Genomic DNA, 21345 nt, shown 5'->3' on the forward strand with positions numbered 1-21345 from the left:
CCCAAGCCTAAACTGAGATCTCACATGTGAATTCTATCTAAAACCCAAACTCTAAAACTGCAGCCCCATACTCAATGTGGGGGACTCCAGGCCTTAACAGTTCTCAAAGTTCCAAAATGGGACTCCAAACCCTAAATCTCACACCTCATACTCTATATTAAGATTCTAAACCCTAAATCTATATTGAGACTTCAATTCTCCAAAATTAGACCTCAGGCCCCCAAATTATACTCTAGGCTTATAGATTCCCACATTAGTATCTCTGATTCCAACAGGAAAGTTTTCAGTGACAAAACCCCAAAATTTCAGATTTCCCAAAACTAGTTCTATCCAGACACAAATCCCAAGACTACAGGTCCTAACCGGTGACCCCCAAGTCCCCAGCATTATTCAGAGACTTCATACGTCAAACTTGAGCCTGGACCCGGAAACCTAGGCCCTGCCTCAAATCCAAACTCCCGGCTCTGCTGCCCAGGTCCCACCTCGCATACAGCCTGGGCACCCAAGGCACACCCGCCCTCCTTCCCCCTGAAACTCCCAGAGTGGCCACGGCCAGGAAGTGCCGTTCCTGAGTGGACCCCAGGCTCTGGGCTGACCGGCAAGCCCCCGAACTATTCCCCTTGGCCTCCAGCATCCGCCTCAAGAGACCCCCCTTCTGGTTTTGCGCCAGCCCCAAACTTGGAAGCCCGATTGAACAGTGTCTCGCGCTGGCCCCCGGAGGCTGGTCGCGTGCGGGAGCCTCACGCTGGCCTTGGCCACCACGTTCCGAGCCCAAGCGTGAGGTGGGCGCAGTCCCCTTTGGCGTGAGGTTCCTGCTTGAGGCCTGAAGAGAAGAGCAAAAGTGAGCGCTTGAGGCTAGGCTACGCCCCCACCAGTTCCTGCCAAGGTGTGCTAGGCACGAGACTGGAGAGGAAACGGCAGGGTACAAGTGGCCGTGCGCACGCGCGCCTGGAGAAGGTCCCAGTCTTCCAACACAGCGCGAGCCTGGCTTCGCGCCTCCTGTCAGTCTTTGCCCGTGCGCGCCAAAAGGCCGACCAATCAGGGCTCTCCCATTTCCCGCCTTTTCGGCAGACACCGCCCCTCCTGGCCACGCCCCTAGTCCATTTCAGAGGTCCGAGGCCAAAGGAGCCGAGCGAGGAGGCGGGGTTTCCTCAACTGCCAACTATAAGGAAGCAAGGGAGATCGGACTAATCTTCCTTCCCGCCCTCTGGTGTCCGGTTTCCAACTTTTCCTTTTAGCACAGGGTTAATGTGGACTTATGTGTGCCAAGCCCCATGCTAGAAGTTGAGGATTTAGCCACAGTCTTCCTAGTGCAGTTGGGAAGGCTCACAAACTGTAAGAATCTAGTGAGGTAGAGGCTGCGTTAAAGAGAGATAAATTGCGAAAAGATTCAAAGAAGAGGGCCACAGGAATCAGGCCTTAATAGCAGTTCCTCTCATGAAGTTATGTTTCTTAGTATAGCGAACTATGCATTTTAGAAGGTTCACTCTCACAACCTATGAGAAGGATGGACAGGAAAATACTGCTTAAAGGGAGGCAATCTAGCAACCTAAAGGAGAGTAGAGGCCCTGGTGTCCAGCACATTTCAGTTTAAATCACTTTCTGGCTGTGTTGCCATGGAGAAAATTCTCAATCTAGTTCTGCCTTAGCTTTTATAAATTTGGGATAATGCCTGGATTCTCTGCAGAGTGTCTGGCACATATCTGTGCTTAGTTGCTCAGTTGTCTCCGACTCTGCAATCCCATGGACTGTAACCTGCCAGGCTCCTCTGTCCATGGGGATTCTTCAGGCAAGAACACTGGAATGGGTTGCCATGCCCTTCTCCAAGGGATCTTCCCAACCCTGGAATGACCCAGGTCTCCTGCATTGCAGGCAGATTCCTTACTGTCTGAGCCGCCAGGGAAGCCCAAGAATACTGGAGTGGGTAGACTATCCCTTCTCCAGGGGATCTTCCTGACCCAGGAATCGAACAGGAGTCTCCTGCATTGTAGGCAAATTCAATAGGCATATAATTAGCATGCAATAAATATTTACTCAACACTTATTTACACTGTTCTGGGTGTTTGAACAAGATACACAAAGGTGCTTGTCTTCGTGAATCCTCTATTATAACTATAATATGTACAAATTTCTAGTATATGGAGCTTTCCTCCCTCCTAAGGTTTAAGGCTAACTTCCTTATTTGTAAATTAGTGGTAAGAAAACCAGCGGTAAAAATAGATGGGAAAGTGTTTGAGAAAATACGAGGCACTGTTAATTATTATGTTAATCAGTTTAAGGGAATCGGTAAACTTGCTCTTTCCACCCCTCACAAACGCCCCTTTACAATTTTCTCAATTTCTTTTCCAAGGGCCCCGGGCCAAAATGGAGGAGGCTGAACTGCATCTCCCAGCGCGCCAGGCGGGGGCGCTCTGTGCGCCTGCGCTGTCAGGCGCCCTCTCTGCCTCCTGGGAGTTGGAGTCAGTCTTTTCCTCAGCCCGCCCAGTTTGCTACCTTCCCCGCCTCCGCGCCTAACCGTGCTGCCTATTGGGAGATGTAGTCCGGGGCCTCCCGGACTCCAATTCCCAGCGGGCTTCGGGGCGGGAACCCGGAAGGGGAGGCTAGAGAGGAGCGAGTGGGGGAAACCCGCGTAGCCGAGGGAGCTGCAGCGCGGGGTGATGGTGAGAACCTCGAACCGGGGCCGGGGGCGCTTGAGAACCCGTGCGGGAATTCGGGACCCGGTAGCGAGAGGGAAGAGGCAGGGGCTAAAGAAGGGGCTGGATGAGGGGGAGATCGCTTGGGGGAGGGGATTGGGAGACGGGAGCCGGAGGGAATTGTAGAATGGGGGCTGGGGATGGGTCTTGAAGGTGGGGAGAGACTCGAGCTTTGGGATTGATTGTAAGGAAGCTCAGAGTTGGGGAAAGGAGTCCCGAGTTGGAGAAGGGAGTTGGCGTCCAGGCAGAGGCCCAGAAGGGGGCAATTTCGAGGGTTTTAGCCGGGAGGATGTGGAAAGGCATGGGAGTCAGTGCTAGATGAATGAGAGGGTCTGGAGGCTCCGAGGGAGAGGCCAGTTCTGAAAGCGGTGGGTTGGAGCCTCTGGATCGGATTGTGGGCAGGAGGGCAAGCTGAGATGGTGAAAGAAAGAAATCAATGGTAGAGTGGTGTGTAGGTTAGGATCCAGGACTGTGGGTACGGTGGGGAGCAAGAGATTAGGGGCCTGCCTGTAGCGATAGTTTGCTTAGTCCAGCCAGAAACTCCCGATAAACCGGACAGCCACATAGGGTAATATGGCCAGAAGAGGCCATAGAGACGACTCCTGCACTCTTATTTCTCCAGTGGGATTTAGAAAAGTGTGGTGGTTTATGTGTATGGGCAGTCCGGCATTCAGATCTTTTCTTCACTCCTTTATGATCTGGGCAAGTGTCCTGTCTCTGAAACTCAGTGCCCTTATCTATTGTGGGAACAACATGCCACTGAGAAGAGAGGAGTCTTCATAAGATCGTCCTCCTGGCTCAGGGTAAGTCCTTAGTCTCAGAGTAGTTGGTGGGAAGTTCCCCACCCCAGGAATGTGACTTGGTCACAGGTGCTAATGGATTCCCTCCTTTTCAGTGGAGCCCCAGGGGTGTTTTCTCAAAACGTGGCACTGATCTGGGCACATCCCAGGTCAGAAACATGCGGGGGCAGGGAGAGGGTTTCCCCACAGCCATTCCAATTCCAGTTAACACTTATTTTTTAGGAAGTGCCTGGCCTTGTTCTTAGCTATTTGTATGTGCTAACTCCTTTAATTCTGACCACACCCCTAAGTTGTAGGTGCTGTTATTAGCTCTGTTCTACAGTAAGGAACCAGAGGCACAGAGAGGTTCAGCAACTTTCCCAAGGTCATCCAGCATTAAATGGTAGACTCGGGATTCCAACCTAGGCATCCTGACTTAGCATCTGTGCTCCTGTACTGAGGTTCAATGTCATGAGTAGGGCAGAGTGAGAACTGAAGCCATCTTCAGGTTTTTTTTTTTTTTAAGATTTGTTTATTTATTTACTTCTGACTGTGCTGGGTCTTCATTGCTGCCCACGGGCTTTCTCTAGTTTCGGTGAGCAAAGGCTCCTTTCTAGTTGCGGTGCCTGGGCTTCTCATTGCAATGGCTTCTCTTGTTGCAGAGCATGGGCTGTAAGGTGCACCACCTTCAGTAGTTGTGGCACACAGGCTTAGTTGTTCCACCACGTGTGGGATCTTCCTGGAGCAGGGATCGAACCCGTGCCCTTGCATCAGAAGACCAGAGTCTTAACAACCAGACCACCAGGGAAGTCTGAACCAGTCTTCAGTTCTGCCACTTACCTTCTCTGTGCCCTTGGGCAAGTCTTTTGGACTCTCCTCAATCATAAAATGGGGTCAGTAACCCTAGGAAGGTTATAGAGATTTCAGGGAAGTAAGCATAGAAAGTGCTTGAATAAGTGCTTGATGCATGTGAGTTGTCATTTTTTTGAACGGGAAACGCAGACCTGAGAGAGGGCGGTAGAGAAAGACTGGTGAGGGAGACACCAGCCAGACTGCCTTTTCCTTTCTCTCCCAGGTTGCTCCTGTGTCCTGACTCTTCTAGTTCCCCACCCTCTGTCCCTGGCACCTAAGCCCAGGCCTGACTCCCTGAGGGGGTGCTCAGAAACTCAGTCTGTTCCCATTCCCATTCCTAGCCCCAGCCAAATATAAATAATTCACTCACCAATGCCCAGCCTGGCCCAACTCCAGGTATTTCAGTGAATAGGAGATATTTCTAACAACTGTGTTTTTTTTCTCTCCCGACTTTTTAGTCACTGGGACCTCGCAACTTGTAAGTAATTTTAAAACAGTTTGGTTCATTTGTTACAGGCTTCCGGAGTTTATCCCCTAAATCGGCTCTAATAGGAAAGCTTATGGTTAAAAGCATCAGCGTCCGGTAGGCCCACGTTCCCATCCCCACCTCTGCTGCTGTGTGTCCTTGGCCAAGTTGCTTGCCTACTCTGGGCCTCCGTTTTCTCATATGTAAAATGGGCCACATTCCAACCATGAAACTCTTGTCAGCAGTTCATGAGATCTCATGTATCATATGCCTAGTGCATATTAAGTTCTTTGTAAGTGTGATGCATTTTTATTAATTTTATTCTTTCCAGAAAAATTTATTGAGCATGTGCTCCAGAACCATAACACCAAGATTTGAATCCTGGCTCCATCACCCCCCCGCTCTGTGACTTTGGGCAAGGCATTTAACCCCCCAGGACCTCAGTTTCCTCTTCTGGAAAATGGAGGTTCATCCCTTGAATCATCCACCGTGTTGACAGAGCACCTACTATTTGCTGGCACCTGTCCCAGGTACAGGCTGCCACCCTCCCCTTGGGGCGCTTGTGGCTGTCACAACACTGGGGCAGTTTTGCATCTCTGGTGGCGTCTGTGCTCCTTTTTCTGGTGTGGGTTACTCTTCTCCTGATTCATTTTCAGCCCCTCATGCCAGTTTTGCCTGTTTGTCCTTCAGTTCAGTTCAGTTCAGTCACTGCTCATTGGTGTCCGGCTCTTTGCGACCCCACGGACTGCAGCACCCCAGGCTTCCCTGTCCATCACCAACTCCCGGAGCTTGCTCAAACTCATGCCCATCAAGTCGGTGATGCCATCCAACCATCTCATCCTCTGTCGTCCCTTTCTCCTCCTGCCTTCAATCTTTCCCAGCTTTCTTGGATTTTTAACATTTTGTTTCCAGGTCGCAATGAATGATCTGGAACCCCGTTGGTTTAGGGAAAAGTTGCCAGGCTCTCCTCCTTGTACCCAATTGTCACATCTGGGCGCCCCCTGGTGATGCAGTGCTTCCCCTGCCTCCTTCCTTTATTTGTTTGTCTTAAAAAATGTGTCTGCTTTCCAAGTTACTTTGCCTTTTCCTCAAATCTTAAATGTGTTTCCAACCTGGGTTTATCTGAAGCTTTGTTGTTATTCAATCGTTTAGTCGTGTTTGACTCTTTGTGACCACATGAACTGCTTACTCATGCAGAATGATATATATATATATATATATATATATATATATAGGTTTTTTTCTTTACTATTGCTAGCAACTCTGGTAAAGCTGCATTATTCCTAAAAGCACAAGTTTTCTTTTCTTTTTTTTGATATTTATGTATTTATTTGGTGGTGTCAGGTCTTAGTGGTGGCACATGGGCTCCAGAGCACACAGGCTCAGCGTTTGAGGCACTCGGGCTTAGTTGCCCTGTGACATGTAGGATCTTAGTTTCCTGACCAAAGATCGAACCTGAGTCCCCCTGCATAAGAGGGGGGATTTTTAACCACTGGACTACCAGGGAAGTCCCCAGGTTTTCTAAAAGACTTGGCTTGTCACCTGCTCCTGACCCCTCGGTTAACATTATAATCCCCACCTTACACTCTTGAGTCCTTTCACTTACTATATTTGTTTTCCTGTAGCACTGTGAGATTTACCCTGTCTCCAATCCATGAGGACAAGGATTTCTGTCTCCTGTGTCCCGCATGTCCCCGATGCCCAGAACAGTGTCTGACACATAGTAACTGCTCTGTAAATGCTGTTTAATTACTAGGTGAGACCCAGTACCAGACAGTAACAAAGTAATGGCCATGTTTTGATTATTGGGGGGGAATAGGACCGGTTTAATTTCAGAATGTAAAATAAACAGGGAAGTGGTTTATCAAGTATAACCATCAAGTGGTTGTCAGACTCTTGAGTGGTCCCTATTTTTTTTTTTTTCTTTTTTGCCATGCTGATGGGATCTTAGTTCCCCGACCAGGGATCAAACCCCTGCCTTCTGCAGTGGAAGCTCAGAGTCCTAACCACTGGACCACCAGGGAATTCCCTGTCTTACCTTTTCTTACTTTCCTTTTATTTTTTTAAAACCTTGTTTTTATGTGAACCATTTTTAAAGACTTTATTGATTTTATTACAATATTGTTTCTGCTTTATGTTTTGATTTTTTGGCCCCCAGGCATATGGAATCTTAGCTCCCCAATCAGGGATATAATCCTCACCCCCTGCACTGTAAGGAGAAGTCTTTAACTACTAGCCGCCGGGGAAGTCCATGTCTCACCTTTTCTTAATAATCCTGGTCCCTTCATATTGAAGCTGTCCTTGGTGCCTCACTGGCATTGAGCGCTCTACTGATTTGATCTCAATGAATCAGCAGCCAACCCATGGGTGGGTACTGTTACTATCTGTATTTTACGATGGGGGAAACTGAGGCATAGAGGGATAAGGACCCTGCCTGTAGTCACAGCCCTAAAAGTGAGAAAGCTGGGGTACTCCGAAGCCCTGCCTGGATTCTGTCTGTGGCCTGGATTTCTAGATGCTGAGGATTTGTATGATTCTGACCAGCTATTAGAAAGAAAAGCTTAAGAGGAGAAGAGAGACCAGCAGACCCAGAGTCCAAAAAAACCAATAAAGGGGCATGGATGGATCAGGATTGTGGACACAGTTGTAGCGGGGGTGACAGGGTGGAGAGAGTGGAGAATTGAAGGAATAAGACCAGGAGCAGTGCCATGAGGGTCCTGCCACCGATGCCTGTTGTAGTAATGGGCAAGTACGCTCCCTGGGCACCACTCTGTGCCCAGCCCTGTCCTGGCATGACCCTGACCTCTCCAACTTGCAAGATCTTCGTTCCCTGACCGGAGATTGAACCCAAGTCCTTGGCAGTGAAAGCACAGAGTCCTAACCACTGGACTGCCAGGGATTCCTGTTTCCAGCTTCTTAAGTCCAAGGCTTAGCTTGTTAATTAGCAGCCTTTTTCCTTTCTCTGTGCATTTATGGAAGCAGGTTCTCCCTTAACCTGCTACACAGCTGTCCCCGGAGCTCCCTTTATCATCATCTGCGGAGTCCTTCCTTTTGTCTTTCTTCTGAGCTAGATCTTATCTCCTTGATCTCATAGGTTCCTTTTTCTTGGTTTTCTCCTTTACTTCTGTGAAGCAAATCCTTTGGCAGCTTCCCGAGAAAGGGTTCCTGTGCCTGTCCTGTTGGTTCTTTCATTTTGTTTTGCCAACTTGCACCTCTCATGGAAGGATTTTTAAACAGGGGAGTTCTGTGGTCTGATTGGTGTTTAGGAAGATCTTTCTGGCTACCATGAGAAGGATGGAGCCAGAAGAACTAAACCAGGCCAGGGAGCCAAGTGCAGAGGCTGGAGCAGCTGTGCCTTTGGGGAGAGAATCCAGCCTTCCAGAAACCCAGAGGATGGAGGGGAGAGAGAGAGGCCCGAACCCAGGTCATTGTCACTCAGCCGGGACAGATGACAGATGTGGCCAGAGGAGGTCTCAGGAGGAAGAGACCCTGTGTGGCTTAGGAGGGCACCAACACGGCTCCTGGAGGAGGTGGCCTCCTGCCTTGGTCCTGGGAGCAGGATTTCTACCACTGGACTTGGCTGGACCAGCTCATTTTTCACAAGAGGCCCCCAGGAGCATCTGTGCAGAAGGCGGACAGTAAGGCAGTGTTAGGGGTTTGTTCCAACCAATAAGTGCTGTACACCTGCAATGTGCCTGGGCGTAGATTCTCCAACTTAATCGTGTGATCCCAAGATCTTGTTGACATGTACTTTCTGATTCAGCAGGTGTAGGGGAGAGCCCAAGATTACATTTCTAATACACTTCCAGCTGCAGCTGCTGCTCTGAGGACCACACTCATAGTAGCCAACCACTTGGTGCTATTCTAAAAGCTGGGGATGCAGAGGTGGGGAAGAAAAAACTAGGCAAAAAATACCAGTCTGGGGGAGTCTTCATTTTAGTGAGGGGAGCTGACAATAATAAAGTTTATAGTATAGTAGATAGTAATGCATGCTAAAGAGAAAAATAAATCAGGGAGAGTGTGTATGTCTATCTGTGGCGGGGACTGCAGTTTTCAATCAAGATGTTCTCAGGAACAACAGGATCCTACTGTATAGCACAGGGAACTATATTCAATATCCTATGATAAACTATTATGGAAAAGAATGTATATATACATATATATATAACTGGATCACCTTGTTGTATAGTAGAAATTAACATGACATTGTATATCAACTATGCGTGCTAAGTCACTTCAGTCGTGTCCTACTCTTGGCGACCCTATGGACTATACCCTGCCAGGCTCCTCTGTCCATGAGATTCTCCAGGCAAGAATACTGGAGTGGGATGCCATGCCCTCCTGCAGGGGATCTTCCCGACCCAGGGATTGAACTGGAGTCTCCAGAATCTCCTACGTCTCCTGCATTGGCAGGCGGGTCCTTTACCACTAGCACCACCTGGGGAGCCCCAGTTGACACTACTTCAATAAAATAAATTTAAAAAGAAAGGTCTCATGAAGGTGATCTGAGGAGCGGGGTGAGCCCTCTGGATACCTGGGGAAGAGTATTCCAGGCAGAAGGAACAGAGAGTGCAAAGGCTTTGCAGACAGAACAAGATGATCCAGGAAAATCGCTCCGTATACTCCATGAAGGAGCTGCTTGCACTCTGGAGTCAGCCAGACTCTGATTCAAAGCTTGGCCACAAAGCTGTGTCCGACAGCAATTACTTAGCCATTCCATGGCCCCACTTTCTAACATCTGAAATGAGATTTAAAAGTAGTAAAATGATGTGAGAATTAAATGAGTTAATATTTATAAAGCACTCAGAACAAAGCCTGGCTCACCCTGAGGGCTCCAGTGTTAACTGCTGTTGTGATCATCATTTCCTCTGTAATACATTCATTTGGCCATGACTGTTTCTTTGGATGCCTGCCCCCTTTCCCATGAGCTCTTTCTGGTGATCTCAGTGTCATCTCTGTATCTCCAGCACCCAACCCAGGGCCAGCACACAGGAGGACCTCAGAATGTCAGATGAGGGACATAAAGCTGGATTCTCTAATTGGGGGTATTCCAGCAAGAGTGCTGATTGTGTGGTTCAGGTCCTTACTGATTTTTCTCTTTTCAACCACTGTCTTATGAAGAGATACATTAAGGTTTCCCACTACAGTGGTGGACTTGTCAAGCTGGCATTTTGTTGCTTTGTGCCTTGTCTGTTTTGAGGCCATAGTATTAGGAGCATGTATGTTGCAAACTTTTGTGTATGATGGGTCAGTCTGTTTTGTCACATTCTTTGTCCCTAATCATCCCTTTTTTCTTTTGTCCGTTGTTAACTGTTTTTTTTAAATCAGCACTGTCACTTCTCTACTTGACTTTTTTTCTTTGGCTGTGCTGGGTCTTTGTTGCTGCATGGGCTTTTCCCTAATTTCAGCAAGCGGGAGCTACTCTCTGGTTGTGGTGCACGGGCTTCTCATTGCAGTGGCTTCTCTTGTTGCAGAGCGCAGCCCTGTAAGGCACATGGGCTCAGTAGTGCCGGCTTCCCGGCTCTAGAGCACAGGCTCTATAGTTGTGGCCCACTCGGGCTTAGTTGCTCCACAGCATGTGGGGTCTTCCCAGATCAGGGATCGAACCCGTGTCTCCTGAATTGGCAAGCCGATTCTTTACCACTGAGCCACCAGGGAAGCCTCTCTACTTGACTCTTGGTTCTTATTTGCCTGGTCAGTCTTTTTCCATCTTTTGATTTTCAGTCTGTTTGGCTCCAGATGTTTTTCAATAAGAGGATCTTCACGGAGCATTGCCTTAGGGTATGGCCTTGTTCAGAGCCCAGTGTTTGGGAAGTTAGAGAATTCTGCCCTAGTAACCTCTGACACAAATAGAATATTTGGGTGTAAAAGAGAGTTTACACTGCCAGGCCTCCAGGCTTTTGAGACATGGAGCCTTAGGGCAGGGAACTTTGATCCATTCCGGCTGTGCTGGGCAGTGTTGCTGGGGTCACCATGATGACCATGATAACTCTGACCTTTCCTCCCATGGGTTCACTATTCAGTGGAGCAGATGATCCATCCCTTGATAGTGACAATGGACAGAGCTAGGTTTGGGGAACCCAGAGGACCTCTCTGGGCAGGTGGAAGGTTTCTAGAAAGGGAGCTCAGGGAAGGCCTCCTGGTTAAAGATACAGGCCCATGAAAGTTACATTTGAGCTAAGACCCAAATGGTAGAAGGGATAGAGCCATGTGGGCTCGCTCTTTCTTTTCTGGGGGGAAAGCATGCCAATCAGAGGTAACATAGGAGGAAAGGGCTTGGTGACTCTGAGGAATATCCAGCAAGGAGGCCAGTGTCGGACCCCAGAGGTGGAGCCTGACCCACCCTTAGGGGGTTAGCTTCCTGGAGGAGAGGATGGCTGAGCTGAAACCCCAGAGAATATATAATTAAATAGAGCACAGCAATCTAAAATCAGATTCCCTGGGTTCCCATCCCTGCTCTAAGTCCCACCAGTTATGTGTGACCTTGAGCTAGTTAGGCAACCTGACCTGCCTCAGTTTCTTCATCTATACAATGGAGATAACCACTCCTGAGGATCAGAGAAGGCCTCAGTATTCTAACAATTCTATAGGCCAGAGCTGGTGCTTACCTGGGTCCACTGGGGGCATGGGAAAGTGGGGAAGGATGAGGCTAGAGTTGTAGAGTATCTGGGCTTTTCCCCAGGGGCACTGGGGAGTCATGGTAGGTTCTGAGCAGGGTAGGGACAAGGTCAGGTTTATATTTCGAGAATACCCTTCTGGCTCTGATGTGCAGGATGGCTGGTAGCAGACAGGGTGGTGGGAATGGACAGATGCCTGCAGTGGAGTGTCTCTTGAGCCAGCCTGGCACTGAAAGTGCTGTTCAATAGAAACAAGGTGAACCTTACATGTAATTTAAAATCTTCTAGTAGCCACATTTAAATCAAAAGAGATGAAGTCAATTTTAAACATTTTAACTCATTTATATCCTAAATAGTCTCATTTTAACAGGTAGCCAATATTAAAAAAAAATTATTAAAGTATTTCATATTATTTTCTTGTGCTATTTGCGGCGCCTGTTTAGAAGGGCTGGCCTGAGAGGTCCTTTTGGCCACGCGGCCTGAGCCTCGAATGCCAGGCCCAGAGGCTTGGACTTGATGCCGACGACGACGGTTCTGCCCATTTGTTTTTCAGGGTGAGGTGATCCTGCTGCTCCGTTTCCCCCGCGGGAAATCTCTCCCTCCAGGTTTCCCTACCAAAGCTAGGCACTTTTCAGATCTTTCTGCGCCCTTCCTTTCCTCCGGACCTGGAGTCTCAATCCCTGAACTGCTTGGCCCTTTAAATCTCAGCTGTCAATCAGGGCTCCTGTTTAGAGGAAACGTCGTAATAAACCTTTCCTTGATTGTCATGGCTTGGGTCCTGGCCTCGTTCTTCCGTTTAGCAGGAAATTAGGAATTGTTCCACACTCTCTTGCACTTGACTGTTTCCACACCCCGTTCATCACCTCTCGCCTACTCCACCCTCTTTCGAAGTTGGGCCCCTTCGCCAAGGCCTGCCTTATATGGGCATGGCTCCGAATGGCCGCCGCTCATTGGCTGGGGCCATCACGCGCACGTCTGTCAACAAAGGGGCGGAGGGAAACCAGATGGGTGCCGGGCAGGCAAGACAGCTGGAGGGAAGGAGCGAGGGGGCGGGGCCCTCTTCTCTTGCGCATGCGTGGGTGCCGCCTTCTCCCCACAGGGGGCGCGGCGCGCCGGTGGGGCGCCTTGAGGGGGCGTGTCTAGGTTTCGAGAGTAGCCTTAGAGGTTGGTGAATTCCAGGGAAGCTGTAATAGGAGGGAGTGGGGACATTTTTCGTGGGTATGGGGATACTTTGGGATTCTCTTGAGTTTAGGTGGCGCCTTGGGATTTGAGTTTGGGTTCCCATGTACTGTGTACTGTGGAAGATTCGAATGTAGGGAATCGCCCATGTGGTTTGGGTGTTTGATGGACAGAGGATTTGGGGAGCCACGGAGAGACTTAGAAGCAGAGAGTCCCATGTCTGGACCCAAAATGCATGCGCTTTCGGCTCTCCCGACTTCCTCCCTGTCTGGGTCCGGACAGGGACTTAACCTTTCTGCCCCTCATCTGGACTCGGACAAATAACACTCCCTGCTTCCTAGGGAGGAGCGAGGATTAGCAGGAGTTGTTAAAACAGTACCCAGTAAGCTCATGTCTGCATATTAACATTTTGTGAGGTTTCTTTGGGAGTATTTTGGAGGTTCTTTTGACTTTGAGAAATAAATGGTTTGGTATTAGTTTTATGTGTGAGGGAGCATTGATGTTTTAGTTAAGTTTTGCGGTCGGGGGGCCTTTTGTGGGATTAGGAGGTTTAGAGAGAGTTTGAGCTAAGAATAGAATTTCAGGAAACTGGTCTTTTGGGTCATCTGTGAGGTTGGGAAATTGCTGTGTGTGTTGGAGTTCTTGGTAGGCATGGGATTTGTGTGGGTCTACATTGAGATTGAGGCTTTCTAAGCTGGAGGGGATATTTTTAGGTTTGGAAGTTGAAGATTTTGAGAGGGTCTGGATGTTTTGGGTTAGGATATATTTGCATCTGTAGAGAATGAGTGGCTTTTGCTGTGGTAGTTTCTATTCCTGGACATTTTATTTATTTATAATTTTGTTTATTTACTTTTGGCTGTGCTGGGTCATCATCACTGTGCAGGCCCTTCTCCGGTTGCAGCAAGCAGGGGCCACTCTTGCTGCGGTGCACAGGCTCCAGGGCACATGGACTCAGTAGTTGTGGCTCTCTGGCTCTGGAGCACAGGCTCAAAGTTGTGGTGCATAGGCTTCCTTGTTCCGAGACATGGGGGATCGTCTCAGATCAGAAATCAAACCCGTGTCTTCTGCATTGGCAGGTAGATTCTACATTCTTTACCATCAAGCCACCAAGGAAACCCTGTTCCTGGACATTTTAGATGTGTTGGTTGTTGGTAAACTTAGCCATCTATAGGTTTTAGGGGCTGTGTGGTTTTTTTGTTTTTTTGTTTTTGTTTTTGTTTTAAGCAAGAAAGAGATTTCAGCAGGGGCTGTGTTAGGAGTAGTAGGTGGGATTGGGAATTATGGGGGGCAAGGATTCTTAGGATTAAGACTGGTGTCTGTGAGTGCTTGGAGGTGCTTGCAGGCTGTCTAGATCTTAAAGCTATAGGGCCATGAAATAAATGGTGATTTAGTGGTGTCTGTGGTATTGCCTGAATTTAGAGGAACCATATATACTGCAGAGGTCAGCAAACTTTTTCCATAAAGGGCCAGATAATGAGTATTTTAGGCTTTGCAGGCCATATGTTTTCTGTCACCTCTACTCAACTCTGCTGTGGTAGCATAAAAGTAGTCATGAACAAAGGAACATGTTTCGATAAAATTTTATTTGCAGAGACAGGCAATGGGCTGGATTTGGCCCGTGGCTCAAAATAGTACAACCAGGAGTCAGCAAACTACTTTCACTGGTCTGTAAGCATGTGGAAGTTTTGACATTTGAAGAGTGTCTTGGTTTCAAGATATCTGGAGGGAGATGGCCCAGGGAAAGACTGAGGATTTGAGACTGTTAGTTCTGCAGTAGAACATTGTTGGGTCAGGCTCATTAGCAAGACTGCCTCCAGATTAGGTCATGCACACAAAGTCATTGCAAAATAAAATGGTCACTATTACAAGCCCTAAATTGAGAAATCTGGAAGCCAAGTTTGAGGGCCTGGTTTTGCAATATATAAACCTTCCCCACTCTAAGCCTCAAATTCAGCAAGTTGGGAGCAACTTGAAGAAGCTAGACTAGAAAGCCCTTCTCATGCCAGGGGTCTACGTTTCTGCTTAAAGGAATTACCTGCAGTCTTGGGGCAAGTGTGGTGCATTTTCCTGGGTGAGGATCCACAGCTATAATAGATCCCCAAAGAGCCTCACAACCGGAACCGAGTGAAGAGCTCCACTCTTAAGGACCTCTCTGCCTCCTGCCTCCAATCTTCCCCTGCCCAACCCACCTTGTTCCTTCCTCCATGGGTTCAGGCTCCCATAGCTGTGGGCAGGGCTGGGAATTGTCTTTTCAGGAACTTGTTACTGGGTGAGCAAATAGAAGAAGGAGGAGCTTTTCATCAGTTGGTACTTTAAATTCTGTTTAAAGTTCTGGCAGCGGAAGGCCTGTAGATCGTGAGTAAAACCAGTCAGGCAGTGGAGGGTTGGAGCAAACTGCCAGCTCCTGTCACACTCTGGGTATTACAGAAGCAGGTCCCAACCTCTCTGCCGCCCTCCATTTGCTCATCTGGGTCAGGGCGGGGCGGGAACAGGATCTGAGTGGTATAGCCTGGTCTGTCTCCTCAGGTCCGAAGAAGTTGAGGTCAGAGAGGAGCTGACAGGGCTGGCTGTTCCCCAGCTCCCCCACCCCCTCTTCCGTGTCTCCAGGTGACCTGTGGAGCCCCCCACCGCCATCCAGGCCCTGCGATGTGGTGAACCCCCGCCTGTCTGCCACCATCCCCAGAATGGACCGAGGTGGCCTTCTGCCCTTCCAGCTCTGGTGCCCTCGGCCCTTTGGCACCTACTCCCAGAACCAGCCACGCCCCCCTTCTGCCACCCTCAAGCCCTCAGCCTGCTCCGAGCCGGGCGGTGGGGCGGAGCCAGAACATGGCCCTGCCCACTCTGAGAACACGCCCCCGGTCTTGGCCTCCGATGCTCCCGCCTCCCAGCCTGCCCCGCTCCTTTCCGCAGCGGCTGCTGGCGACGAGGGTCGAGTCCTGCTGGACACATGGTATGTGATCAAGCCGGGGAATACAAAGGAGAAGGTAGCCTTCTTTGTGGCCCACCAGTGTGGTGGGGGCAGTCGGGCCAGCTCCATGAAGGTCAAGGGGCACTGGGGCAGTGACAGCTCCAAGGCCAAGCGGAGGAGGCGCTGTCTTGAGTCTACGAAGGCTCCGCCCGACCCAGGGGGACAGGACGGGCCCCCTGCCGTAGAGGGGGCCCCAACCTCCGCCGGGGAGGATGTGGACCTGCTCTCTGTGGCCGAGATGGTGGCCCTGGTGGAACAGCGGGCCGCCCTGGCCCTGCAGAGCTACCCGCGCCCCAGCACCCCAGCGCCTGTGGTCTTCGTGTCGGCTGAGCAGGGTGGGCCTGGCAAGGGGCTGGGATCCGAACGAAGGTCTGGCGGCGGGGACTGCAGCCGTGTAGCCGAGGCAGTGGCCCACTTTGAGGCCCAGCGGGACAACCCTCCGGCCAAGGGTCTCCGCAAGGAGGAGCGGCCTGGGCCAGGCCCCGGGGAGGTGCGCATCGCCTTCCGGATCTCCAACGGCAGAGAGTCCCGAGCACCGGATGGCAGCTTACCCAACGGGAGCGGGGGCCGGCCAGGTTGCGCCTACCCTGGCAGCCCAGGTCCCGGAGCCCGGGCCAAGGACAAGATCACCTGCGACCTGTACCAGCTCATCAGCCCCTCTCGGGACGCCCTCCCCAGCAACGTGGAGTTCCTGCTGGCTAGGGCAGACGAAGCCAGTGAGGGTGAGACCCCCGCCCCCGCCAGGCCCGAGGACACTCCCCCGGCACCCCCGCCACCCCCTGCCCGGGACTGCGGAGCGTCAGGCTTCCACGTGGATGTGGTGGTCACAGGAGTGGTGGACGAGTGCATCTTCTTTGGCAAAGACAGCACCAAAAACGTGAAAGAGGAGACGGTGTGCCTGACTGTCAGCCCCGAGGAGCCACCCCCACCAGGCCAGCTCTTTTTCCTCCAGTCCCGGGGGCAGGACGGGCCCCCTGAGCCCCCGCCAGCCGACTCACCGGCCACAGCGCCAGGCCCGGACGATGCCGAGGGGACGGCCGACACCTCCCTGTGCCGCCTGTACCGGCACGTGTCCCACGACTTCCTGGAGATCCGTTTCAAGATCCAGCGGTTGTTGGAGCCGCGGCAGTACATGCTGGTGCTCCCAGAGCACGTGCTGGTCAAGATCTTCAGCTTCCTGCCCACGCGGGCCCTGGCGGCTCTCAAGTGCACCTGCCACCACTTCAAGGGCATCATTGAGGCATTCGGCGTGCGGGCCACAGACTCGCGCTGGAGCCGCGACCCACTCTACCGCGATGACCCTTGCAAGCAGTGCCGCAAGAGATACGAGAAGGGCGACGTGTCGCTCTGCCGCTGGCACCCCAAGCCCTACCACCACGACCTGCCTTACGGACGTTCCTACTGGATGTGCTGCCGCCGAGCCGATCGTGAGACCCCCGGCTGCCGCCTGGGTCTGCATGATAACAACTGGGTGCTGCCCTGCAATGGGCCGGGCGCTGGTGGGGGCCGGGCTGGCCGAGGAGGGGAGGTGAAGCCGGGGGAGGGGGTGGGGAAGAGCCCACCACGCCCACCCCCACCCCCTCCCCCTGGGAGCCGAGGGTCAGGACTGGGTCACCAGCCCATACCCCCAACCCAGGCAGCATGGATCCCCCTCCAGAACTAAGATGGGGTTCATGGGGGTGACCAAGAAAGCACTCCAATTGACCCCTACTGGTTTTCTACTCTTCAGATCCTCAAGTTGGGTGTTTTTTTTAATCAGCATCTCAATTTCCTCTCCATTCAGCCCCGATGCCCTCCCTGCCACTCTCCGTACCCCAGGGACCCACTAGCAGGGAGCAGACGGCAGCTAATTTTGGTACTACTTAAGGGTTCCCCCATTCTGGCCCCCTTGCATTCCCTCCCCCAGTTCTTTCTGGAGTTATTCTTTTCCCCCAAGAGGCCGCAGCACCCAGGGTTTGTACCCTTCCTAACCTGCTACACCAGGGCTCACCTCTTTAGGAGTTGGGGGCCATCAGATCACAGATCACATTTTGACACTTTTCATGGCCACCTGCCATTTCTAGACATTTTCCCCATTAAAACAATAAAAATCAGTTTTCTCCGTAACCTCAAGCTATCAGTCTCTCTAGGTCCCCAAGAGGAAAACAAAAGTTGAAGTGTAAAACTTATCTTCCAATATTTAAGCTATTGCCATGACCCCATCCCACCCCCACCCCACCCCCACAAAAAAAGCTGTGAAACCCTTTGCCTAACTCTGGACAGCATAGGGGGGCCGGTGGGCAGGGACTAAGGGTTTCAATATCTGTTTTTTTTCCTTCCACTCTGGGTACTTGTTCAGGTGTTAGAGGTCTCTCCATCCCCCAGCCACATATTTTTTTAAAGAATCCTTTAGTGAACCAAGACCTTGACTTTCAGGCAGTTTGATCTGGAGTACTTTTGTTTGTTGTTTGGGTTTTTGTTGTTTTTTTTTTTTTTTTAATTTGGTTTTGTTTTTTCATCCTTGTGGTTCTGGAAAGCTTCTAACGTGTGGCATCTGACCAATTTTGAATTGGTCCTTTCTATAAAATCAATATTTATAAGGCTGGGCCCAGACTGGTTTGTGTGTTGTTAAGGGAAGCTGTTTGGAAGAGAAGGAAGTCATGGGCCAGTTCATGGTGAGATGGAAAAAGCTGAAAGAATCCTTAGCCAATTCCCTTGGACTGAGATGACTTGACTCTTCATCTGTGTCAGTTTGGATTCAAAAATCTCAAAAGAGTATTAACAGAAACTCAAACAGGGTAGCTTTTATTCCTTTAGAAACTCAGTGTTGGGCAGGTATGGTGGCCCTGAAGTCACTGGGATCCCAGACTCCTTCAAGCCCACTGTTCCATTATTCTTTGCCTTTGGCCCTCAGCCTCATGGTCCAAGATGGCTGCTGAAACTCCACCCATTACTGTTTTGTGGGGAAGGGAGTCTCCTTCCTCTCAGAAATACTACACCCTGCTTCTGTGCACAGCTCATGGATCGCAACTTTAGCCACGTGGAAGGACTGCACGGGAGACGGGAATGCAGACGCTTAGCCAGATGCATTATGCCCAACCGGAAACTCATAAAGATCCCTGTAATAAAAGTTTTAAGATATTCAGCTAATTATTAACTAACAGAAGAGGGGAAAATGGATATTGAGCAGTGGCTAACAGTCTCTGACATTCTTACCAAGGAATCAAAATTTCCAGAGATGAGGATATGTCAGAGTAGTTATTTAATACTTAGATTTTAGAATCAAAGAGACCTGGATTTATAACTTGGCTTGGTTTTGTGGAATTTTGGATTCCTGTAAAGAGAAGGCCAGGTTATTTGGACTCTCCTGCTGAAAACAGGAAGTAAAATCTGAAAAGCCTCAAATAGCCAATAAAACACAGTTATGGATATACTAAGCCAAAAATTTAAGGAAAAGGTCCATAGGGGTCCTAAAGCCACTTTTGCTCTGAGGGCATTTGCCGATGTTAACAACCCTGGGTTTCCAATTTGTAGCCTTATTGGGACAGGCCAGCAGAAGTCAAAGCCTGCCCAAGGTGAAGAATCTAATAGGAGCTGGGATCCCACCAAACTACAAGCTCAGGTAAGACTGACCCAGAACACTGCAGAGAAGGTAAGGAAAGAGGGGGGAGGAGGAAATGAACCCTGAGAATCTGTGGTCACAGGCTGGCCCTTGGCTTGGGTTTGCAACCCAGTTTTGCATCACCTATTGTGATCCAGGGTACTGAGATGTCTAGCAGAAACAAAAAAATCCTCTGGTGGGAGGAGCTGACACCTAGAATCCCCACCAATGAGCAGTAAGAGTCAAATAACCAAACACACATGGAAATAAAGCAGCTGCAGTGGCCACAGAGCAAAAACAGACCCACAAAGGCTGCAGGTGGTGGAACCATCAGTCAAGATTAGAAGAAAAAAAAGAGCTTGGAAATACATGCAGGGAACCCAGACCTGAATAATGGCCTAGCCAAAATGAAAGGAAAAAACCCACAAAGGTATATAGTAGCCAAAAGTAAAAAACCAGTGACTAGGCTAAACAAATCAGACACAATGAAAGAGTTATTCAGCTAGAGCAAGGTCTGAAAAAGTGGCACAGAGACCAAAAAGAAAAAAATGTAAACGGTTATGGAGGATAGAGGAAGTCTAACACATTTAACTGGCATCCTAGAATCAGAAGAGAAAATGAAATGGTGCGATGATAGTATGTCAAGACACAATGATTGCAAATTCCAGACTGATAAAAAGGTGGGTACACGCAATGAATCATAGGCAGGATAAATAGAAACAAATACCTAGACACATGCAATGAACATGTCCAGCTGTGATCTTCAGCAATTGACTTCTCTGAAGCTCAGTTTCTTAATCTGAAAAATGAGAATGTTGGACAGTTCCTCAGAAGGCTGATACACTAGAGTGCTCACTGGTTGTGCCCATCAAAGACCCCTCTTGGGCCCTTCATAGTGTGAAGCTGGGGGAGGCTGCCTTTCAGGGACAGATGGGAGGTGGGGAAAGCATTACCTTGTCAAGCATGGGCAGCCTCATCTGTAAAATGGGCTCATGATACTGACCCCAGATTCAAGTGGAAAGCCCTGCCCAGTGCCTGGGTGTGGTCCACTCAGCAAGAAGACTTACAGGGAGGCCTGGAGGCCCAGGATAGAACTGAACAGTTTCTTCTAACGCTGAGGTGATGGTTTCACCTACCTCTGAGATGGCTGTGATGATAAGGAGATACATTGTAGTTTTAAGTGCTTGGCATCATGAAATGAACAAACAGGAACTCTCTGATTTGAGACCCTCTTACTACCCTAGTTGTTGATATCTGTCAATTTCCTTTCTGACTTCTGGCAATTATACTTCTAAGAGGCTGTTAGTCCCCCCTTCTAAACTTCATTGTAACTTGCAGCCAAATAAAAGCCTCAGGAGGAACTACTTTTTTGGTCAACCATCTGTTGGATCAGCACAGGTGATTTTTAGAAAGAGGTAGGACACGGGCTTAGGAGCACAGCTGTGGGTGAGGATCTGAACTCTGTAAACTACAAACAGTTTGTAATTCTCAGCCCCGGCCACTTCTTTTGCAAAATGAGAACTGAAATTGTCCCTCAGCCCACAGGTCCTCTTGAGTCAGCCTTGAGTTGTCTGGGAAAGCCAATGTTCACCTTCACACTTTTAAGGTTTTTTTGATGTGGACCAGTCTTAAAGTCTTTATTGAATTTCTCACAATACTGTTTCTGTTTTGGTTTGTTGGTCATGAAGCATGTGGGATCTTCAACTAGGGATTGAAACCGCCCCCTGCATTGGAAGGTTAAGTCTCAACCACTGGACAACCAGGGAGGTCCCCACCTTCACTCTCTAACCCTCTACCCTGGCCTGGCCTCCCTGCGGCCTACCAAGTCTCCATCAAAGTCACAAAGTCAGCAGGCACAGAGCTGAGCACCACACTCCCTGCCTAAATACTCTCCTAGGCTTTCTTTGGAGCAGGTTTGCTAAGCAGCTAGAATGCACCAAACTTATATCCTTAAGGACAACATGTCCCAAAGTGCTGATCAAAGTGAAGATTCCCCAGGTGCTTATAGAGTTCCAGCCTCTGAATCTGCTTTTTGTTGTTGTTGTTGGCTTTGCTGCGCAGCTTGTGGGACCTTAGTTCCCTGACCAGGGGTCAAACCCAGGCCCCAGCAGTGACACGCCAAGGCCTAACCACTGGACTGCCACGGAATTCCCCTCATTTTTCAAAAAGCACCCCACTTGCATCTGAAAATTAGATAGGGCTGGGAAATAA

At 49.8% G+C, this 21345-nt stretch overlaps 1 protein-coding gene across 9 annotated transcripts; it reads left to right on the top strand.

The window, feature by feature from the left end:
• The first annotated feature begins 2570 nt into the window (after positions 1-2570).
• Positions 2571-20950, top strand: FBXO46 (F-box protein 46). Of its 9 annotated transcripts, XM_070387505.1 has the most exons (4): positions 2593-2660; positions 3401-3496; positions 5122-5320; positions 15194-20950. In XM_070387505.1, the coding sequence occupies exon 4, from the start codon at positions 15271-15273 to the stop codon at positions 17215-17217; it is 1947 nt and encodes a 648-aa protein (XP_070243606.1). In that variant the 5' UTR covers positions 2593-2660; positions 3401-3496; positions 5122-5320; positions 15194-15270; the 3' UTR covers positions 17218-20950. The 9 variants fall into 9 exon arrangements, 6 of the variants coding, with proteins under 6 accessions (XP_070243604.1, XP_070243606.1, XP_070243602.1 ...); XR_011467619.1 differs by lacking the exons at positions 5122-5320; positions 15194-20950 and adding an exon at positions 11961-15106; XR_011467620.1 differs by lacking the exons at positions 5122-5320; positions 15194-20950 and adding an exon at positions 4783-4798.
• Positions 20951-21345: the final 395 nt, after the last annotated feature.

Source organism: Bos mutus, chromosome 18, assembly GCF_027580195.1.
Source record: "Bos mutus isolate GX-2022 chromosome 18, NWIPB_WYAK_1.1, whole genome shotgun sequence".
NCBI lineage: Eukaryota > Metazoa > Chordata > Mammalia > Artiodactyla > Bovidae > Bos > Bos mutus.

Excerpts from the sequence above, each read along its gene's own strand:
- FBXO46 (XM_070387503.1), top strand. The coding sequence starts at position 15,271 with ATGGACCGAGGTGGCCTTCTGCCCTTCCAGCTCTGGTGCCCTCGGCCC.